Source organism: Jaculus jaculus, chromosome 2 (assembly GCF_020740685.1).
Source record: "Jaculus jaculus isolate mJacJac1 chromosome 2, mJacJac1.mat.Y.cur, whole genome shotgun sequence".
Classification (NCBI taxonomy): Eukaryota; Metazoa; Chordata; class Mammalia; order Rodentia; family Dipodidae; genus Jaculus; species Jaculus jaculus.
Window position 1 is genome coordinate 50,599,170 of NC_059103.1, and position 22,800 is coordinate 50,621,969.

The 22,800-nt window shown below is 45.0% G+C and overlaps 1 protein-coding gene and 1 pseudogene across 2 annotated transcripts in view; both read right to left on the reverse strand.

The window, feature by feature from the left end:
• Positions 1-2,764, reverse strand: part of Vapa (VAMP associated protein A) — a 49,688-nt gene extending 46,924 nt beyond the window's left edge. Inside the window, exon 1 of one of the 2 annotated variants that reach the window (XM_045144405.1) lies at positions 2,468-2,764. In XM_045144405.1, coding sequence (XP_045000340.1) covers positions 2,468-2,546 — 79 coding nt within the window. In that variant the 5' untranslated portion in view covers positions 2,547-2,764. The remainder of the gene's footprint in view (positions 1-2,467) is intronic. The other variant, XM_004656838.3, reaches the window with a different exon arrangement.
• A 16,654-nt stretch (positions 2,765-19,418) lies between these two features.
• Positions 19,419-20,052, reverse strand: LOC123458851 (annotated as a pseudogene).
• Positions 20,053-22,800: the final 2,748 nt, after the last annotated feature.

A 22,800-nucleotide genomic window follows, 5' to 3' on the forward strand; every position in this document is an offset into this window, starting at 1 on the left:
ACTGAGTTCAAGGCCACCCAGAGAATAAGAGTGAATTCCAAGTCAGCCTGAGCTAGAGTGAGACCCTACCTCAAAAAAAAAAAAAAAAATGTAAGCCTTTTTTTGTCTCCGTCAGTTATTCTTTGCTTGCATTACTAACACAAGAACCTGTTGAATCATTATAGCTATATTTCTTCAACACACAAAATGAGTGAAATGCATGGATATTTCAACTTTGTAGCTATTTTTTTTTAATTGGAGAGAGAAATGGCACACCAGGGCCTCCATCCACTGCAAATGAATTCCAGTTGCATGTGTCACCTAGTGCATCTGACTTACATGGTACTGGGGAATCGAACCTGGGTGCTTAGGTTTCAAAGGCAAATGCCTTAACCACTAAGCCATCTCTCCAGCCCTGTCTCATAAGTTACTCTGGAGGGTTGGTCTTTTGTTTTAACTTACTTCTCTACTATTATTAAGTTTCTCATTTTGGCAACATTACAATTTCTCCAGGAAGAAATCTTTCAAGTAGGCATTTCCTGGCCTATAATTTCAAAGGTTTTAAGTCAATAATGGTAATACACAGGTAGTTATGCAGCACAGAAAATCTCTATGCTCCCAGTCAAAAGGTAAAAACAAACTACTCTCAAAAAATAAATAAATAAAAATTTTAAAAGCCCAGACCCATAAGTTTATGGAATTCCTTCAACTTAAATAATGTGAGCCACAGTATACAAATACCTACATGTCTTCACAAAGCACCACCCAATTAAAACTATGAAAAAAAAAATCATGCAACACAGAAATTTGCTCCAACAAAGTTCACTCACTACACCTCAAAATGTGTGTGACATTCGCTATGTATCAACTCAGGCTGGCTTCATATTTGCTATTCGTCCTGCCTCAGCCTCCTAAGAGCTGGAATTACTCGTGTGGGTTACCAATCTTGGCTTCCAAGCATTTTAGAATTGCCTTAAAAGCAAATCCTGCTCTAACAAGCAGTTCACTTATGTTTTCATTTGTAGAAATGTACAAAAGTATCGAAATGCCTGAAAAGTAAGTATTATTAGCAAAATGCCAAAATGAATTTTTAAAAAATTTGCAAGCAGTGAGGGGGGGGGGGGAGAGAGAGAAAAACAAATAGAAGATGGGCTTCCCATGGCCTCTAGCCACTGCAAATGAACTCCAGACACATGTGTCACTTTGCAGCTGGCTTTATGCGGCTCTTGGGGAGTCGAACCCGGATCTCTAGGCTTTGCAGGCAACAACCTTTGAGCAATCTCTCCAGCCCTAAATTATTCTCTAGATGTTTTCTTTTGGACTCAACCACATACAAGGATAACAGACTTATTTCTCTCTTGGAGCTGGATTGCTAAGCACCTCGTGAAAACTGTTCTCACCAGTTCCTAAAGTCAAATGACAAGGTTTTAGCTTTCAAAAGGGAGATTTACTAGACACTTCAGTCAAGACAGAAAGGAGTATATTTTCTGTTTAGCTTGTTCTGTTTAACTTTCTTCCTTAACACCGGGAAACAAACGACCTCTGGATTCCAACAGGCCCACTGAACCTATCTCAATCCACAATCCAAAAATTAAGAAGAGTTCCAGGGCTGAATGGCACTTTCATCGGCACGCACGACACGCAGAGGTTCAACACCGGAGATCTCCACCCAGAGAGACGGGTGACCCGCAGAACTAAGCAAACCCCAGGTGCCCTTCTACGCAGAAGGCGACGAGCCGCCCTGGCACCCGGAGACCCACTAACATTTTCCCTCCAACCTTCCACGCCGAGACTGACGCACAGCTCTCCGCCCGCCCGCCCGCCCGCCAGCCCGCCCGCGCTTGGGACAGAGCCAACTCCCGGGGTCAGTCCCAGCAGACGGTGTGTGCAGCCCGGGCGTCTCCGCCAGCCCGCGCTCGGCCACCTGACCGCCGCTCCGCCCGGGGCCGGTGGACCCAAGGCCGAGACCGCCCCACCAGTGGGGGCCGTCCACTGCCCGCCCCGCGCCGCCGCCGCCGCCGTGGGAGGGGGCGACAGTCGCATTGGTCACCTCCAAGACCCCTGCGCGCCGCGGGCCCGCAAGTCACGCTCGCCCAGCCACCGCCCGCGTCTCCGCCCGCCCAGCCCGGGGAACGCTCGCCGCTGCGGCCCCGCTGCAAGGACGCGCGGCGGGACGCGACCAGGGCAGGCGGGCGGGCGGGCGGGCCCCCTCGGCACCCCCGCGGGCCGCAAGATGGCGGCGGCGGCGGCGCCCGGGCCGAGCCCCTCCACGACGCCCCGGGCCGCCTCCTCGCCTTCCTCCTCCTCCTCCTCCTCCTCCGCGGCCGCAGCGGAGACCCGCACCGGGGCGCGGGCGGCGAGGACGCGCGGGCCCGAGAGACGCGGCGAGGCCGGCGTGGGGGAGGGGCCCGCAGACCCCCGCTCCCGCCAGCACCCCGCCCCGACTCCGGGCTCCGGCCAGCCCAGGCAGCGTCCTCCATGAGCTCACCTTTGAATTTGAGGTCTGTGGGAGGGTCGAGGACCAGGATCTGCTCGTGCTTCGCCATGGCCCCGGAGGCGGACGCCATCGGAGACAGCGCAGAGCGGGGGCGCGCCCGCGGTGGTGGCGGCGGCGGCGGTGGCGGCGGCGGTTCGCTGGCGGGGGCGGGAGACGGTGACGGCGCCCGGCTCGGCGGAGCTCTAAGACAAGGCCAGGGCTGACTCGCGCGACTCCCGAGTCTCCAGCCTGCCGACGTGCCGCGGGCTCCCAGCCGGCTCAGCAGCTCCGGGTGTCACAACTGACTCAACCCCACGCCAGCCGCCGCGGCCACGCGCACTGCGAATCCTTTGGCGCACCACGTGACGGGTTCGGCGTGCCTACGTGCGCGTGCCCGCCCTCGAGGTTTGCCCTACTAGGTTCTTGAGCTGGTGCGCCTGCGCACTTCGGGAGTGGCCGGGGGGGGGGGGGGGGGGGGGGGGGCGGGAATCTCGCCGCCGCTCTGGGCGCTGCCCGGCTGTCAAGGGAACGGTAATGAGCGGAGGGGGGCGGGGCTGAGCGTTGAGTGACGGACGCTGTATGGTGCGCCGCACGGGGCCTTCGCGCAGTTCTCGGTGGCGACGAACTTCGAGTGTACAGTGGTGGTGGGGTGGGGGCAGGGTTTCCTACTACAGTGGCTTATCACTGTGTTCCAAGTGGGATTGATAATAAAAAGCGCCATCGAAGAAGCGCCCTGCACCACGACTCCCAGCATGCTCAGCGAGGGCGGAGCCTCACGCGTTGCCTGCTGGGAGTTGTAGTTGCGGCTTGCTGGCAGCCAGGAAGGAGACGGAGGTCCGTTGGAGGCGAGTGGGTGGAGCGGCTGAAGCTGCTTTTTGGCTTTCAAAAAAATAAAGAAAGAAAGAAAGAAAAACAAAACGTCTTGTCCGCATTAAAAAGAAAGAAGAAAAGGAAAAGGCTTTTGAGGGTTTCCGGGAAGCCCCTTGTCAGATATGTAAAATCGGTCCTGTGGGACGAGAGGCCTGGCGTGCCATGGGCTGGGATTCCTTCCGCCCTCTGCAGCTGCTCCTCGGTGGTCCCGGGAAGCCTCTTCTCTTCCCTAGTTCGCTCCCGCAATGAAAAAAACAAACGGGCACATTCGACAAGGCAGAAGAAATCAAATAGAAAAACTGTCTCGCCCTACAGCATTGATGTAGTCTATTCAGTTTTGATTCGTGTCAGACCCAAAGCAAAACAGTTGTCACGTTCTAGAAACAGAATTTCAGCCTCACCGCTTAAGAAGATAGCCTGTAGTAAACTGAACTAAATGGGGGGTTTGGGGTGGAAAATGCCGGCAGCAAACTTGCTGACAATCTTCAACTCATTGCTCAGGGCATCCAGGGACAGGAATATCAAGAGGAACAAATCAATGTGCTATAAATAAAACCTTTATTATATTGTGGTCCCGTTTTAATTTAAAAACTCTAGGAAGAAGCGCGAAACAAAGAATAATGATGCGCTTGCCATGAAGGAGCAGCCCAGACTGCCCTAGAAAATAAATGAAACAAATGGGCTTCTTAAACTTCTCACTTTCTCCAGAATTTCATCAGAAATTTTTATGCTGCCTTTGGTATCTAGAATAACACTTATGAATACAAATATAACATGACTGATAATAAATCATAAAGAATTTTATTTTCATGAAGGACCCCGTTACTTTGTATGCTAACTTTAAAAAATTAAAGAATTTTTTATTTTCTAAGCAGATCTAGAAGCTTATAATTCTCTGGCATATATAATTTTACCATTTATTAAAGATTAAAGCAATTTTGCATACTAATGAGATGCTTTTACATAAAGAATTTAGTCTTGGCTGAGTGATACCATGGAGACTTCAATGCTTTTCGGAGTTGATCAATATATTTATTTCATCAGACCACCATTTTTCAAAAATACATAATACAAAATGGCAGAAAAATGTTTGAGAGCATTTCAAAAATTGTTGGAAACCGGGTGTGCTGGCGCGCGCCTTTAATCCCAGCACTAGGGAGGCAGAGGTAGGAGGATGGCTGTGAATTCCAGTCCACCCAGAGAACTACATAGTGAATTCCAGGTCACCCTGGGCTAGTGCAAGTCCTTACCTTGGAGGCGGGGAGGGGCAATTGTTTGGGAATTTTTTTATGAAATCATCAGCAGCCTAAGCAGCACTTTTTAGTATCAAACATTCTAACATAGCACAATCCAAAGATATACTAATTTCATACTTACATGCTGAGGAATGAAGGTGGGGAAATATTTTAAATCTTTGTTTTCTGTAATTAAGCCATAATGTCTCTATGAAAGTAGAAAAATGCATTACAGTAAAAACACTGAAAATCATAGCAAAGAATTAATTGTCTCAAATTTTTAGAGAACATTTGATGACATTATGTGTGGAAGTGGCATGTCCATGCAAATGTGTATGTTGTGAACGCATTAATTAAGGCCGCAACTAAGTCACGGGATGCAACATGGATGTGCACTGTCAGAAATATCTCAAATTCATTACCACCTGATTGTAAATTAATGTTTTGTCATTGAACACTTAAAAATGTTAAACTGGCCAGGCGTGGTGGGAGGCAGAAGTAAGTGGATCCTGGTGAGTTCAAGGCCACCCTGAGACTACATAGTGAATTCCAGGTCACCCTGAGCTAGAGTGAGACCCTACCTTGAAAAAAAAAACAAAAAATCTTAAACTGTTGGTAAATTTCATGACATAAAAAGGAAAGGATTCTGGGTGTGGTGGTGCACACCTTTTATCTCAGCACTTGGGAGGCCAAGGTAGGAGGAGGATCACTGTGAGTTGTGAGTTAGAGGCCCAGCCTGAAACTACATAGTGAATTCCAGGTCATCTTGAGCAAGAGGGAGGCCCTACCTCAAAAAAAAAAAAAAAAACAGAGAGAGAGAGAGAAAAGGGGGGAGGAGGAGTTTTAAAACTTATAGCTCTTCTTTCTTTGAAAATTATACTTTGTTTTCAAGTTGGTTACAGCTTTCCTGGTTTTTTTTTGGGGGGGGGGGCTGGGTTTTGAGGTAGGGTCTCACTCTAGCTCAGGCTGACCTGGAATTCACTATGAAGTCTCAGGGTGGCCTCAAACACTCGGCAATCCTCCTACCTCTGCCTCCTAAATGCTGGGATTAAAGGCGTGCGCCACAACACCCAGCTAACTTCTTATATTAAACTAGAAAACTTTATTGGAAAAATGTTCATGATCCCCCTCACCACCCTTCTTTGTCTCCTCTTCCCAATCCCCTTCCACTGAAGCCCCTCTTCTTTCCATTTCCTTTTCTACTTTCATGTATTTTTAAATTTTTTTTTTTTATTTATTTGAGGGGTGTAGAAAGAGGCAGATAAAGAAAATGGGTATGTCAGGACCTCTAGCCACTCCAAATGAGCCCTAGAAGCATGTGCCACCTTATGCATCCAGCTTTAGGTGGATACTGGGGAACTGAACCTGGGTCATTTGGCTTTGCTGGCAAGTACCTTAACTGCTAAACACCTCTCAAACTGGGTATCTTTGTCTCTTTTATCATCCATGGCAACTTGTTGGTGGGCCCAGGATTATGCAGATCGTGTGCAGATATAGACAATGGCTATGAGGCAAAGAATGCAATGGCCACTTTGTGTCTGGAAAACAGTGTTCTACAGCACCCCTCCCCATCCTTTGGCTCTTACATTTATTGTATTGTTGGCAAATGTTTTTTGCAACCCCTACATTCAGTTACATGACCTCATATGAAGTTGCAACCCACAATTTAAGAAGCTGTGGTCGGGGACATGGTTCAACGATGAAAGGCCCTTGTTTGTAAAGCCTGTGGGCTCAGGTTCAATTCTCCAGTGCCCATGTAAAGCCAGATGCACAAGGTGACACTTGTGTCTGGAGTTCTTTCGCAGTGGTGACAGGTCTTGACATGCCCATATTCTGTCTGTCTCTTTTTTAAACAAAACAAAAAAAAGAAAGGAAGGAAGGAAGGAAGGAAGGAAGGAAGGAAGGAAGGAAGGAAGGAAGGAAGGAAGGAAGGAAAAAAGAAAGATGTGGTCTAAAGCTTGTACAGTGGTACATGCCTTTAAGGGGCTGACATAAGCCGGGCATGGTGGCGTATGCCTTTAATCCCAGCACTCAGGAGGCAGAGGTAGGAAAATCATGGTGAGTTCAAGGCTACCCTGAGACTACATAGTGAATTCCAGGTCAGCCTGGGCTAGAGTGAGACCCTACCTTGAAAAACCAAAAAAAAAAAAAAAAAAAAAAAAAAAAAGAGGCTGACATAGGAGGATTTCCATGAGTTTGAGACCAGTTTAGGCAACAGAGCAAGTTTCAGATCAGCCTGGGCTACAGTAAGATCCTGCCTCAAAAAAAAAAAAAAGAAGGAAAGAAAGACAAAAGAAGTCATGGTCTAGACAAAGCCCACGCTTTTGTGAGTGATCCAGGTATCAGAACCCATTCAAGGAGAGTTCACAAGAGATGGTATGACCCCAAAAGCACACATCTGTCATGAAGACCTTGGAAAGATGCAAGCACTTAGATATTTTGAGACACAAATTCTAAATTGACTTTTACTTCAAATTCTTTTTATTCACAAAATTATTTTGAAATGGCAAAGTTTTTACATTGTACATGTATGTGTAGTAGATATGATGTGGTATGTCTGTGGTATATGCACCTATGTGTGCTGATGTGGACCCTTGTCCACAAACAAAATCCAGAAGAGAATGTTGGGTAACAAACATTTGGTGCCTCGCCCCCAACCTTTGTTTATACGTTTGTTTCCTTGAGATGGAGTCTCTTCAAGTCATTTCAGAGCTTTTGGTGGTTTTGCAAGCCCCAGTGATTCTCCTTACAGGATTGGGGTGATAGACACGCATGTCCCTGCCCAGCTCTTTATGTGGGTTCTTTCAAATTGAACTCAACAGTCTGAGTCCCCCTCGGTCCCCATGCTTGCACAGGAAGTGTTCTTAACCACTGAGCTATTTCTCTATCCCTGGCATCTCATTGAAGGAAAATACAAAAATCATTCAGTAGGTGAAAGCAGTCTGTGATGGCTGATGTTGTCAACTTGACAGGTGACCTAGAATCATGAGACAAATTTCTAGGCATGTCTATGAGAAACTTTCTAGGTTATATTAATTGGGATGGCAAGACTCACCTTAACTGTTGGCACCATTTTGTAGGCTGGGCTCCCGGACTGAATTAAAAAAGGAGGAAAACAAGATAAGCATCCTTGCTCTCTGCTTCCTGAGTATGGATGTGATGTGACCTGCTGGTCCCTCTTCCTGCCACCATGCCTTATCCCTCCACTTCAGACTGTATTCCCTAGAAGTATAAGCAAAGGAACCCCTTCCTCCCGTAACCTGCTTCTTGAAGTTCAGTATTTGACCTCAGCAACAAGAAAATAATACAGGGTTTTTGTTTACCAAGGGAAAAAAAAAAAGGTTTTGATTGATAATTAGTCCACAGAATAGTACTGTACATATATTTAGTTGTGAATCAATAGCTCAAAAGTCCTCAAAAATTCCAACTTTAGCCAGGTGCATACACCTTTAATCCCAGCACTCAGAAGGCTAAAGTAAGGAGGATCACTATGAGTTCTAGGCCAGCCTGGGCTAGAGCAAGACCCTACCTCAAAAAAAAAAAATCATTTAAAACATGTTTTAAAAATTATTTATTTACTTGAGAGAAAGAAGGGGGCAGGGAGGGAGAGAGAGAGAGAGAGAATGGGTGCACCAGGCCCTCCAGCCACTGCAAACTCCAGATGCATGCACCCCCTTGTGCGTGGATCCCGGGGAATCAAACCAGGGTCATCTGGCTTTGCAAACAAACACTTTAACTGTGAAGCCATCTCTCCAGCCCTTAAACAGGTAAGCATGTATTTTTTTTAATCTTAATTTATTTGAGAGAGAGAAAGAGTGTACATGTATGCATGCACAGATGTATGAGCCACTTTGCATCCCGCTTTATGCGGGTGCTAGAGAATTGAACCCAAGCCAGTTAGCAAGGACCTTTAATTGCTAAGCCATCTCCCCAGACCTGAATTCTAACTTTTTGCCTGCCTCAGAACTCCTCCTGGTGCAAGCTAGCCTTCGCTAAAATGAACCCTTCGTAACTGGAGAGACACTTATTTTATCAGAAAGCAGTAGACCCATTCTCTCTCTCTCTCTCTTTAATTAATAAAATAAAAATGATAAAAAGGCAGGGGGGATGGGTTAATGGCTAAACTACTTGCCTGCAAAGCCAAAGGACCCAGGTTTGATTTCCCAGGACCCACGTAAGCCAGATGCACAAGGTGGCACATGCATCTGGAGTTCGTTTGCAGCAGCTAGAGGCCCTGGCACACCCATTCTTGCTCTCTTTCTCTATTTGCACCTCTTTCTCTCCCTCTAATAAGTAAAATAAAAAATTTTTAAATTTGAAAAAAAAAGAGAAAGCAATGAAATCTTCAGTGTGCACACAGCCAATTCACAGGACAGCATGCAAAGGAAGTTCCCAATCACTCACCATTAGAACAGTGATTGCCCATTTGCCATGGTTTAATGGAAAGCGTGAACTTGGTAGATTCCAGATCCCAAACCATATCATTAGGAAACCTCTTCACATCTAGGTTGTATACTAGTTGGAATCAAATATTTCTTTACAGTGTTGCTCCAAAAGCCATATGGGTATATTCTTAAACACTGTAAGAATGTAAAAAGGGCTGGAGAGAGATGGGTTAGCAAAAGGCACTTGTTTGCAAATCCTGATGGCCCAGTACCCGCATAAAGCCAGATGCACTAAGTGGTGCATACATCTGGAGTTCATTTACAGTGGCAGGAGACCCTGGCATGCCCAAGCTCATGGGCATTTCCCCTCTCTTTTTCTCTCCCCCCCCTCCCTCTTTCTGTCTCTTTCTCTCTGTCCAAATAAATAAATAAATATTTAGATATAAAAAAGAATGTAAATAGCTAATATTCTCAAAAACACATGAAGCATCTTGGGATTACTCTCCCGTGATGGTTAATCTCAGTTGTCAATTTGACAGGATTTAGCATCACCATGGAAACAAACCTCTGGGCCTGCTGGTGAAGGCTCTTCTAGACTAGGTTATCTGAGGTAGGAAGACCCACCCCTAAAATGCAGACAGCACCATTCCGTGAGCAGAGCATTCTGCACATCTCACATGGAGAAAGCTACCTGAGCACCAGCATGCATTGCTCTCTGTTCCCTGAGTGCAGATACAGTGTGACCAGCCACCTCCAGCTCCTGCCATCACGCCCTTCCCAGCCAAGATGGACCATATCCCCTTAGGCTTTAAACCAGACTAAGTATTTCTTTCTCCTTAAGCTGCTTTTGTCAGCCATTTGGTCACAGTAACAGGTTAAGTAACTAATACATTCCCCATTACTATTTTAGGACATTGTATTAATGATGACTCAGTCAGTGGTTTGGAATCATCTAGTCCTCAGAAAATAGTGAACTGTTTAAGCAGTGTGCGCTTCGTATTTCCTAGTGCTCTTCTTCCAGCAGTTCAAAGGACATCACCAACATCATCACACTACTCAGAACAACTTCATCGCCATTGGCAAGTGTTACTTTTGTTGTTAAATTTGGAACCGAGAATACACGAGAGCAGTATTTTCAGTAGTAGAGCTAAACTAGGAAGGAGGGGGAAGTTGCCCAGTTTTACAGTCTGTGCCTTTCTGCTCTTCCAAAAGCCACCCTGAAATGACAGCCCACGGTGATCAATGGTAACAATTTAAAATGCAATTAACTTCTATGAATTTCATTTTATTTTACAGCTGAATCAAACTCCACTGTGTGTATTGCCACATCTCCATCATCCATTCATCAGTTGATGGGCATCTGGGCTGATTCCAATTCCTAGCTATTTGTGACTAGAGCAGCAATAAGCATGGATGAGCAAGTATCCCTATAATAAAGTATAGTGTCCTCAGGGCATCTGCCCAGAGATAGTGCAGCTGGGTCAAATGGTAGATAGGTTTTTAGCTCTTTGAAGAATCTCCACACTAGTTTCCATAATGGCTTCTCCAGTTTCACCACTCCCACCAATAGTAAATTTCCCCACATTCTCACCAGCATTTGTTGTCATTTGGCTTTTTAAAAATATTTTATTGATTTACTTATTCAAGAAAAAGAGAGAGAGAGAGAATGGGTATGCCAGGGCCTCCAGCCACTGCAAACAAACTCCAAACACATGTGCCAACACTTGTGTATCTGGCTTTATGTTGTCACTGGGGAATTGAACCTGGGTCCTTAGGCTACCCAGGTAAGTGCCTTAGCTGCTAAGACATCTCTCCAGCCCATCATTTGGGTTTTTTTTAATAATCACCATTCTGACTGGAGTTAGATAAAATCTCAAAGTAGTTTTACTTTGCATTTCTCTGATGGCTAAAGATAATGAACATTTTAAAATATTTATTAGTCATTTGTGCCTCTTTTAAGAACTCTTGTTTCAGTTCCATAGCATACTTTATGATTGAGTTGTTTGCTTTTTGATTGTTTAGTTTTTTGAGCTCTTTGCATTTTCTAAATATGACTCCTCTGTCAGATGTATAACTAGTGAAGATTTTTTCCCATTCTTTTGTAAAAAAAAATATTTTTTAGGGCTGAAGAAATGGCTTAGCAGTTAAGGTGTTTGCCTGTGAAGCCAAAGGACCAAGGTTCAATTCCCTAGGATCCACGTAAACCAGATGCACAAGGGGCACATGCTTCTGGAGTTTGTTTGCAGTGGCTAGAGGCCCTGGCGTGCCCATTCTCTGTGTGCATGTGTGTGTGTGTGTGTGTGTGTGTGTGTGTGTGTGTTTGTGTGTGTGTGTCTGTCTGTCTGTCTGTCTCTCTGTCTTTCTCTCTCTCTGCCTGTAAATAAATAAAAGCAGAGAGAGAGAAGAAAGACAAACAGAGAGAGAATGGGCGCTCCAGGGCCTCTAGCCACTGCAAATGAACTCCAGACGCATGTGTCGCTTTGTGTATCTGGGTTTATGTGGGTGCTGGTCATTATATTTTGCAGGTAAGCACCTTAACTGCTGAGCCAGCTGTCCAACCCTCCCATTCTTTAAGTTGCCTCTTGACTCACTTGGCAGTTCCTCAGCTGCACAGAGGACCTTTCATTTCCTAAGATCCATTTGTTGATTGTTTGCCTTAGTTCCTGGGCAACTAGGGTCTTATTCAGAAAGTCCTTTCCAATGCCTACATCTCAAAATATTCTTCCTATGTTTTCCTACACCATTGAAGAGTTTCAGATCTAATATTAAGGTCCTTGATCCATTTAGAGGTGATTCTGGTACAGGATGAGAGATAAGAGTCTAGATTTTTTCTTCTATGGGTAGATCTCCAGCTTTTCCAAGACCATGGAGTAAAAATGCTGTCTTTTTTTCCAATGTGGGCTAATCTCTTGAATGTAAAACTCTTCCTCACAGAACACCAGCTCCTAGGAAATTACTGACATGAATCTAGTTTGTTTCTAAAAATTACAATAGGGAGATAGTTAAACTCCTGGCCCTGCCTCAACCCACACCTACACAGGAATCCAAGTCTCTGGCAAACCCACTTAAATTTTGGTTTAATTCTTTTCTAGAATTGGAGAATCTTTTTATTACTCTTTTTTTTTTTTTTACAAAGGTTATAATCATATATTCTCATTCCCCCATCATACTTTCCCTGAGGGCTGTCCTCAGTGGGGTTATTGGTGTTCACTGTTGGATAGTTAAGGTCTCAGTCAGTCTGGGGGTGGGGGCTGTGCCTCAGGATATTTCTACCCAACCCATGGCTCTTACAGTCTTCTCACCCTCTCTTCTACAATGTTCTCTGAGCCTTTGCAGGTCTGTTAGCAGTCTGGTTTAGTGTTGAGTTCTCTGTAGCCTCTGGGTTTCTGATTAGATGCTTTCGAGACTCGTACTGGAAAATGAACATCTGTTTATTCAGGGTCAGGGGGAGTTTCTTCTCAGTAGGGAGTGTTGTAATGTTACCACAGAATACAAAGTTGGGTGAACCATGCAGTATATCTGACTCAATCATTGTTTCATGTTTATACATTAGAGTATCCTATTGCCGAGCTATCAAATTCAACTTTTAATTTTACATGTTTAACTTAATTTTAATTGTACTAAAAATAAAGCATGGCATTTATTTAATTAAAAAAACTATTCCTGAAGACAATGAATATGTGGATAGCAGAGCCATGAAAACTCAAGCTGGAACTGAGCTAGCTAGTGTAGTGCTGGAGGGCACCATGCAGGCTGATGGCTGAGAAAATCCATCAACAAACTTACCCAACTGCTTGTAAAACCCTGTATGCTACATAGCTGACTAGCCAGCCATGAATTACCCACTGATACAATAGTGACCTGGCTGGTATAGGGGTAAACAACTGCTTTCTGATTGGATCTCAGACCGGTTGCATGGAACAGACCCATTTCATGTACTGAAACCTGCCCCAAAAAATTATAATTATGGGGCTGGAGAGATTGCTCAGTGGTTAAGGCACTTGCCTGCAAAGCCTAATGATCCAGGTTCAACTCCCCAGTATCCACATAAAAATCCAAATGAACAAAGTGGCGCCGGCATCCAGAGTTCATTTGCAGCAGCTGGAGGCCCTGGCATACCTATTCTCTTTGTCTGTCTCTCTTCTCTCTATCTCTATTTTTTTTTTGTTTTTGTTTTTGTTTTTTTGTTTTTCGAGGTAGGGTCTCACTCTGGCTCAGGCTGACCTGGAATTCACTATGTAGTCTCAGGGTGGCCTCGAACTCACAGTGATCCTCCTACCTCTGCCTCCCGAGTGCTGGGATTAAAGGCATGCGCCACCACGCCCGGCTATCTCTATTTTTAATTATAATTATGAATGCTCCCGGGGGGCAGCCACTACTTGATGACTGACTGAATGGATATTCTGTGCCCATAAAATTGTCTTCTTGGTCAGAGAAGCTTCTTCGTGCAGATGGTAGTGATTACTAGGGACACTCAAAACTTACCTAAATGCTTAGAATAAGTAAAGGTTCAGTGCTCGGGGCTAATTGAGACCTCTGTACCATCCCCTCCAAGTCTTGGGAAACATTGGTGGAAGAGTAGGCAACAAAAATATAAGGGTCAGAGGCTGGGGAGGAGCACTTTGGGACACTAGCTTCCAGACATGAAGTGACTATGACCTCCTGACCTCATACCAGCTGAGAGGTCACAAGATCTCCATAAGAATGAACTCATCAACATTTTTACATAGATGATGGAAGAAGGCAGGAAAAAATGTCACATGTTGGAAAGAATGAGTTGTTCTATGAAGGGCAATGGGTGGTGGGGGGGGAGTAGGTATTGGGAGGGGATTATGGTCAAGTTGCATTATCTTTAGGAATGAAAATTGTCAATAACAATAAGAAGGTAGTTCTATTGTTTAATAGAAAGGTGAAACATAGGACTGAATGGTCATTCTGTTTTTAGATTAATGCACAGAAAGATCTTTTAAAGTAGTAGCAAATATATATGCGTGTATGTTCTTAAGCATATTTCTCTAAATTTTTATGATCCTACAAAGTATGGAGACCTTGGAAATAAGCTCATTTAAGCACTGAGACACCTCTCCAATTTAGAAGTATGAAGACCTTGAAGAGTACCAGTATCTATCTTTGGACAGATTGTCGCTTATTGGCTTATTTTTTTTTTAAAGTTTTCCCATACAAATGATATCAAAGGATACATATCTTAGCTGGGTGTCATAGCACATACATGCAGTGTAAGCATTTGCAAGGCTGATGCTGGAGAATTACAAGTTTGAGCCTGGCCTGGGCTCTACAGCAAGACCAACCGCCTCCCCGTAGTTACTTAAACTTTGCTCTCAAAGTGTTCCACACTATGACGTTATTCATCAGCAGTTCAAATGAGTGAAAACTTAAATGGGCATCCTGTCAAGAAATACTGAGGCAGCCATAAATATTGTCAACAAAAGTAGAGCCACTGGGTCTGAATTGCTGGTTTTAAGTCTTATTTCCACTCTGTGATCTTAGCAGCTCACTTCACTTTTCTGTACCTATTTTTACATCTGTAAAATAAAGATGATAATACCCACATTGCAGGCTTATTGCAAGGATTACATGGGTTATTTACTACCCAAAGAAAGCTTTCAATGGTGCCCAGATTCAGGACAGTTACCTTACTAGTGTTAAGTTTTAAGTGACTGCTGGGTGCCCGGCACTATAAAGAAGGCTGGACACTAGAGATGAAATAGCGTTCCTGATACAGGTTTACATTTCAAGCCACAGAGGCAAACATGGAATAACTAACTACATAATTATTTTCCTCAATTTTTTTATTGAAGTTGTAGTGAACACTGGGGATATGGCTTAGTGGTAGAGTGTTCACCTAACATGCATGAGGCTCTGGGTTTGATCCCCAGTACCAATCAAATTGTGGTAAGCATAAGAAACAAGAAAAATTGGGCATGGTGGCACATGCCTTTAATCCCAGCACTCAGGAGGCAGAGGTAGTAGAATTGCTGTGAGTTTGAGGCCACCCTGAGAATACATAGTGACTTCCAGGTCTTTCTGGGCTAAAGTGAAACCCTACCTCGAAAGAAAGAAAAAAAAGAAGAGGGCTGGAGAGATGGCTTAGCAGTTAAGTGCTTGCCTGTGAAGCCTAAGGGCCCTAGTTCGAGGCTCAATTCCCCCGGATCCACGTTATCCAGATGCACAAGGTGGCGCATGCATCTGGAGTTTGTTTGCAGTGGCTGGAGGCCCTGGCACACCCATTTTTTCTCTCTCTCTATTTGACTCTTTCCCTCTCTGTCTGTCATTCTCAAATAAATAAATAAAAATAAACAAAAAACTGAAAGAAGAAGAAGAGGAGGAGAAAGAAGAAGAAACCAAGGGGCCAAGCATAGTGGCACATGCTTTTAATCCCAGCACTGAGGATGCAGAGGTAGGAAGATCGCCATGAGTTCAAGGCCACTCTGAGACTACAGAGTGAATTCCAGGTCAATCTGGGCTAGAATGAGACCCTACCTCAGAAAAACCAAAATAAATAAACAAATCTAAGGTAGTAAGAAAATGACTCGTGAGCACTGAATTGAGGGTCTGGGAAAAAAATCTCTTTTAGGAAGTGATACAAGGTATATTCTGAAGGATGGCTGGATCTTCCTGGCAAGGGGAGCAACTTATGTGAAAAGTGAACCAGTTGACGTAAGCAGAGCTCATTCAAAATCACTGGAAAAAGGCCCGTGTGTCAGGGTGAGTAGCCATGGGTGGCCAGGACTAGCTGAACTAGAGGCTGAAAGGTCAGGTGGACCAGTCTTTCTCAGTACTGTGACAAAACACCTGACAAAAGCCTTGGCAGGCAGGAAGGGTTTATCTTGGCTCAATGCTCCAGGCGCAGTTTATGATGGCAGGGAAGTTGTGAAGACAAGAAGAGCTGTGGAGGCAGGGGCATGAGGCAGCAGGTCACACTGTGTCCACAATCAGGAAGCAGAGAAAGAGATGAATGCTGATACTTGTGCTCCCCGCTTTTTTCTGTTATTGTGTCTGGTACCCTAGCCTATGGGCTGGGACTCCCCACATGCAGGGTGGGTTTTCCTACATAGTCAAACCTCTCAGACACCCAGAGGTGTGTCACCCAGGTGATTCTAACTTCTAAATTCAATCAAATTGACAATGAAGACAAGCCACGTTGTGTAGATTGCTTTAAGCCATATTAAGGATTTGGGTCTTTTTTTTTCTTTTTTTTTTTTTTTTGAGAGAGAAAGAGATATACAGAAATAGGCAGGTAGACAGAGAGAATGGATGCGCCAGGGCTTCCAGCCACTGCAAATGAACTTCAGATGCGTGTGCCCCCTTGAGCATCTGGCTCACGTGGGTCCTGGGGAATTGAGCCTCGAACCTGTGTCGTTCGGCTTCACAGGAAAGTGCTTAACCGCTAAACCATCTCTCCAGCCCAGGATTTGGGTCTTTATCATACCAAAACAGGAAATCAGCAAAGGGTTCAAGCAATGGTGTTTTAGGAGCAAATCTTTAAAAGGTCTAGGCTAACAGATGGATACTGGGCTGTGGTGGTTTGATTCAGGTGTCCCCCTTAAACTTAGGTATTCTGAATGCTAGTCTCCCCAGCTGATGGCAATTGGAAATTAAAGCCTCCTGGAGGCAGTGTGTTATTGGGGGTGGGCTTATGGGTGTAATAGCCAGTGTCCCCATGCCACACCCTCCTATTGCTATTGTCCACCTTATGTTGGCCAGGGGGTGATGTCCACCCTCTGCTCATGCCATCGTTTTCCCCTGCCATTGTGGAGCTTCCCCTCGAGCCTGTAAGCCAAAATAAACCTCTTTTTCCCACAAGCTGCTTTTAGTTGGGTGATTTCTACCAGCAGCGCAAACTGCACTGCATCATGGGTTAAAGTGAGTAGGAGGGAACCGTCGTCAACATGACTGCTGTAATTCAATCCACAGCGGCAGCAGTTGCAGAGGATGAAACTTGAACTAGGGTAGGAGACAAGGAGATGCAGCGAAAAATCTAGGGGTGGGATCCATGATGGTTAGCAATGGGCTGTTAAAAGGAAGTGACATAGTGAAGGCTTAACTTCTGGCTAGTGTAGATGGAGGCACGGCGGTACCCTTCTTGGCAAGAGAACAGATGGAGGCCGTGGTTTGAGGCTAGATACATAATGGACAATCAGTAGGCTGAACTGATCTCTTAAGGATGCTTTTGAGGGTCAGAGAGATGGTCCAGTGGTTAAGTGTGCTTTTTACACAAGCCTGAGGGCCTGAGGGGTGCTGCAAACCTCCCTCGTTGCAATCTTAGAACCCATATAAACAGCTGAGCACGGCCACATGCACCTGGAATCCTAGTCCTGCAAAGGGAAGCAGAGAACCCAAGAAATTGCCCAGGCTCATGAAAAACAACAAGCTCCCCTATCAATAAGAGACTCTAGCTCAAATAAGAATAGGCAGAAGAGGGCTGGAGAGATGGCTTAGCGGTTAAGCGCTTGCCTGTGAAGCCTAAGGACCCCGGTTCGAGGCTCGGTTCCCCAGGTCCCACGTTAGCCAGATGCACAAAGGGGCGCACGCGTCTGGAGTTCGTTTGCAGAGGCTGGAAGCCCTGGCATGCCCATTCTCTCTCTCTCCCTCTACCTGTCTTTCTCTCTGTGTCTGTCGCTCTCAAATAAATAAATAAATAATTTTAAAAAAAAAAGAAGAGGCAGAAGAGCAATGCAGTAGAACACCCAAAGTTCTGCTCAGCCACCACAGGTGAGTGCCACCCATCACAGCCAACACGTGGGGCTCCACAAGGGCATAGACACATACATACACCATACACACCAACACATGTTACAAACACATATACACACAAGCAAAAAATATACATTTACATATATACATATATACATATATACATATATATATATACATATACATATATACACACACACACACACACACACACAGAGACACACACACACACACACTGTGCACTTGGAGGAAGGAGCTCTACATTGGAAACTAAATTTTAATGTCTAAAAGCATTCATGGGGGGCTGGAGAGATGGCTTAGCAGTTAAGCACTTGCCTGTGAAGCCTAAGGACCCCGGTTCGAGGCTCGGTTCCCCGGGTCCCACGTTAGCCAGATGCACAAGGGGGCGCACGCGTCTGGAGTTCGTTTGCAGAGGCTGGAAGCCCTGGCGTGCCCATTCTCTCTCTCTCCCTCTATCTGTCTTTCTGTCTGTGTCTGTTGCTCTCAAATAAATAAATAAATAATTTTTAAAAATAAAAATAAAAAAAAATAAAAGCATTCATGGGGGTTGAAACTATGGCCATGGATGAGATCACCTAACACAGATAGAGAAATGGAAACTGTAGCTTTTAAATCGCTCGTTAGTGAGTTGACATCAGTAGGAAGCCTGGCCAGAGAGAGAGGAGAGAGATGGAAAACTGGTGGACCAGTTTTCCCCATTCCCAGTGCCTTTCGAGATGTCCTCCTGTACTGCATAAGCTGACCCCTGACCCCTACATGGTTAGGATTCTGATCTTTTATTTTTGTTTTAAATATTTTATGTATTTATTTGAGAGAGAGAGAGAGAGAATGGGCATGCCAGTGCAAACAAACTCCAGACACATGTGCTGTCTTGTGCATCTGGCTTACCTGGTACTGGGGAATTGAACCTGGGTCCTTAAGCTTTGCAGGCAAGTGCCTTAACCATTAAGCTATCTCTCCAGCCCAGATTCTGATCTTGCAATAGATTCACTTGATGAAATGTACTAAGAGAACAGAATTAGGTCTCTCCTGCTTTCCTGCTGGAGCAAAAACACAGAAATTGAAGGTTTTGTCAACAGGGTGCCAATGCCTGATGACCCATCAGTTCCCTGGAGATAAACAGGCAACAAACTGCTGTGACGCAATAAACTGTGGGTATAGCTTCCTGATCCCTGGATCAAAGGTAAGGGGTGTGTTTTAAAGTCACCAGTTTCATAGCATGCTCAGAAGTGGCTCACAGAGGGCCTTTAGTCTTATCTTGAGAGCCATTCTCAGAGAGCCAGTTTATCCAGTTTCCTGCTCCCCACCCCCACCCACCATTTTGGAAGCACTTAATTCCAATCATTACATTACTGCCTGTTTACAATGGCTAAATGATAAAAGAATTGACTTTTCAGGAAAGCCAGGGGGAGATTAAGAAGGTAGAGTCTAAAAATCTGTTCACTTGTCCCATGTGGTGGTTTGAATGTAAAATGTTCTTGCACTGGAATACTTAATTCCCAGTTGGTGGTTGTTGAACTCTCAGGAGGTGGAGCCTCATGGAAGGAAGTGTGTCACTCTGGGGTTAGAACCTTGAGGTGTTATAGGCCAGGTCCACATGCTATGTCTCCTTCTGTTTCCTATCTGATTATATGACAACATACTGCCCGCTTTCTCCTCCTACCTTGCTTTCCTCATCATGCTTGGCTCTACCCTCCAAACCATACACCAAATGTCTATTATGGGGAAACCAACCACTTTTTTTTTTTTGTCACACATCTGCCTTTATTGTAAGTAGCAGGTGGGACACTTCTAGCAACAGTAAAAAAAAAGTTTTAGGGCTGGAGAGATGGCTTAGTGGTTAAGCACTTGCTTGTGAAGCCTAAGGACCCCGGTTCGAGGCTCGGTTCCCCAGGTCCCACGTTAGCCAGATGCACAAGGGGGCGCCACGCGTCTGGAGTTCGTTTGCAGAGGCTGGAAGCCCTGGCGCGCCCATTCTCTCTCTCTCCCTCTATCTGTCTTTCTCTCTGTGTCTGTCGCTCTCAAATAAATAAATAAAATAAAAAAATTTTTTAAAAAGTTTTAATTTACAAAATCAGGAACTTGTTGAAGCTGCATGGCGGGTACCTTCGGGTGCTCATACGTAGATGCCGACCCAGAGCAGGAGGAAGAGGACTCCAAAGCCCATGGAGAGTGAAGCCACCAAGGAGATGAGGAGTTCTTTGTAGATATCCCGTGTGTACTTGGTGGAGGTGACTTCATAAACGAAGAACCATGCAGTGAAGAACATGCCACGGTCAGGTGGGGGAAGACAGCGGGGTTGACTGGGCTGGTGTATCTGCTCATGGCCTCAAGCTCCATCTTGCCTCGTACAGGTTAAGTCGCCGCTCCTCCACCGGAAGCTAAAATATGTGTAGCCCAGGCTGGCCTCGAACTCCTGATCCTCCTGCCTCTGCCTCTTTAGCAACATCCTACTGGCGTGCGCCACCACAACCGGCCCAACCACTTTTTAATTGGACTGGAGGCCCGCTCCATGGGAGGGCATACATACCTGATACTGAAAACCTATGACAGGGTAAAGCAGGAGCTCTAGGGCTGTAATGCCTGCTGATGCCTGGCAAAATGCATATACTATGTTCACCAAACTTCCCAGCAAGCATTTCTCTTACTGTTCATACCCATATATTAATGCTACTCTCACTTTTGGTTAGAGAAGCTTCTCTTTTCAGGTGGCAGTGACCTTGGGATGACTCAGAAGGCACCATGGTGCTGAGAAGCGACAAAGGAATGTTCAGCACTTATCCATCTCTATCACACCTTCCAAGGCTCAGCGTCCATTGCGTGAGAGGTGGCAGAAAGAATGTAAGAGCCAGAGGAAGGGTAGGACTCCTTACAACGTGCTCCTCCAGGCACAAAATGGCCTGGATATCCATGACCTCACAGTGCCTGACACTTCCTACACAAGACCATCATAATAGGAGGGCAAGATCATGACATCAAAATAAAAGAGAGACTGATTTAGAGGGGGAGGGGATATGATGGAGTTGGAAGGGAAAGTGAGGGGGAAGGGAATTATCATGGTTTGTCTATAATTATGGAAGTTGTCAATTAAAGAAAAATAAAGAAAAAACTGTAAGCCAAAAAGTAATCTTTCCTTCCTTAGGCTACTTCTGCTCAGTTACTTTGTCCCAGTAATGAGAAAATAACTGGCAGGTCCCACAAGAACAGGACTGGACAGCATTGACCTGTAGAGTGGCAGGGTCCCGGAAGATGAGAATACGGAGTTCTTTGTGAACTGGATCAATATGGCAGTGATTACCAGCTGAAATACACCCAGGGACACGCTCCTGCATTGATTGTGGGTATGGAAGTGATTGCTGTAATGTGTTTGTCAGCATTCTGGGAGAGGTATAGATCCCAAGAACAGTCTGACAGAAGCAACATCCATGTAAAACCAAGGCTCAAAAAGAGTTGGAAAAAGCTATCTTGACAATTTTTTTTTCAAGGCAGGGTCTCCCTCTATCCCAGGGTGACCTGGAACTCATGCTGTACTTCCAGGCTGGCCTCAAACTCACTGCAGTCCTCCTACCTTAGCCTAGTAAGTGCTGGGATTAAAGGCATGTCTAACCATGCCTGGCTTACAACTTTTCTTATATTCTTTTTTTTTTTTTTTGAGGCAAGTACAACAGACTTGCCTTTTTATTTTTTTTATGCAAGGGAGGGAGAGAGAATCGGTGCACCAGAGTCTTCAGCCACTGTAATTGAACTCCAGACGCATGTGCCACCTTATCCAACCTTGTGTGTGTGCTTGCATCACCTTGTGCATCTGGCTTACATGGGACCTGGAGAGTCGAACATGGGTCCTTAGGCTTCACAGGCAAGCTTCTTAACCACTAAGCCATCTCTCCGGCCCTCATTTATTCTTTCTTTCTTTCTTTCTTTTTTCTTTCTCTCTCTCTCTCGTTTCTTCTCTTTTTTGAGGTAGGATCTTGCTTTAGCTCAGGCTGACCTGCAAGCCACTATGTAGTCTCAGGCTGACCTCAAGCTCACAGCAATCCTCCTACCTCTACCTCCCAAATTCTGGGATAAAAAGCATGTGCCACCACGCCTAGCACAATGTTTCTTTTTATGATCAGGTAAAGTAGCTAAAACTACAAGATTGATAATCTTTATTCATAAAAGATAATTTGTAAACTATATGTTTTATTTATTACTCTTTTCTATTATAGAAGCAATGTGTGCTTATCGTAATAAGTTACATGAGCCAAAGGCATATAAATAGGAATTCCTCCTTCATCTCCTGTTACCGGTGATCTCTGTCTGGGTGTCTCCAGGGTCTTGGGATCTTATTCAGAGAACCATAAAAAGGTTCACACAAATAGTGAAGTAACAAAGCATTTTATTAGAGAATAAAGCAAAAACAGAAGTTTTGGTTACCCTGCCAAGAGAGGCAGAAGGCTCCTTGATCTAGATTGCCCAAGAGCAGCAGATGACTGCCAGAGGTCTCCTTTTGATGGGGTCTGTGAGAAGGGGCTGGTTCCGAGGGGATGTAGGGTGAGGTTTTCTGTTTTGATTGATGGGCTTGGGTTTATGTAAGCTTTTCTGTACTGCTTATGTCTTTTCCCATGATGCATCTGATTTTAATCGTATGTATGACCAATTATGCATAGGCATAAGATGGGAAGTAGGAGAATACCCCTAAAATTTCATTCAGGACACAGTTTGTTTCATTGCGTCATGTTCTCCAAACCAGTCCAGACCAGATCATCCCCCTGCTGCCCAAAATCTAGGATATATTCTAGAACATGTTTGAAGCGAAATAGGACATTATTAAGGAACTACTAAGGGGACTACATGCCTTTGTTTGAAATGAAATGTAGGTGCAGCTTGATGCAGATGAGGGTCCCATGTTGCTAACGGGTTGTTACGTACATTGTTTGGAAAAGGGCTATGTGTTTAGTACAAACCAAGTGGAGTCCCAAGTTGCTAGGCTATTTCTTATGCTTGCCTCCCTCAACTTCCCCTTGAGAGACTTTTCTCCCTAATTTGTTAGGGGAGTTAAAGGCAGAAGTTGTGTCTTCATGTAGTTGCTGAAATGATCTCTTCTATTCTGTTTCTAAAGCTGTGGTGTCTCCTGGGG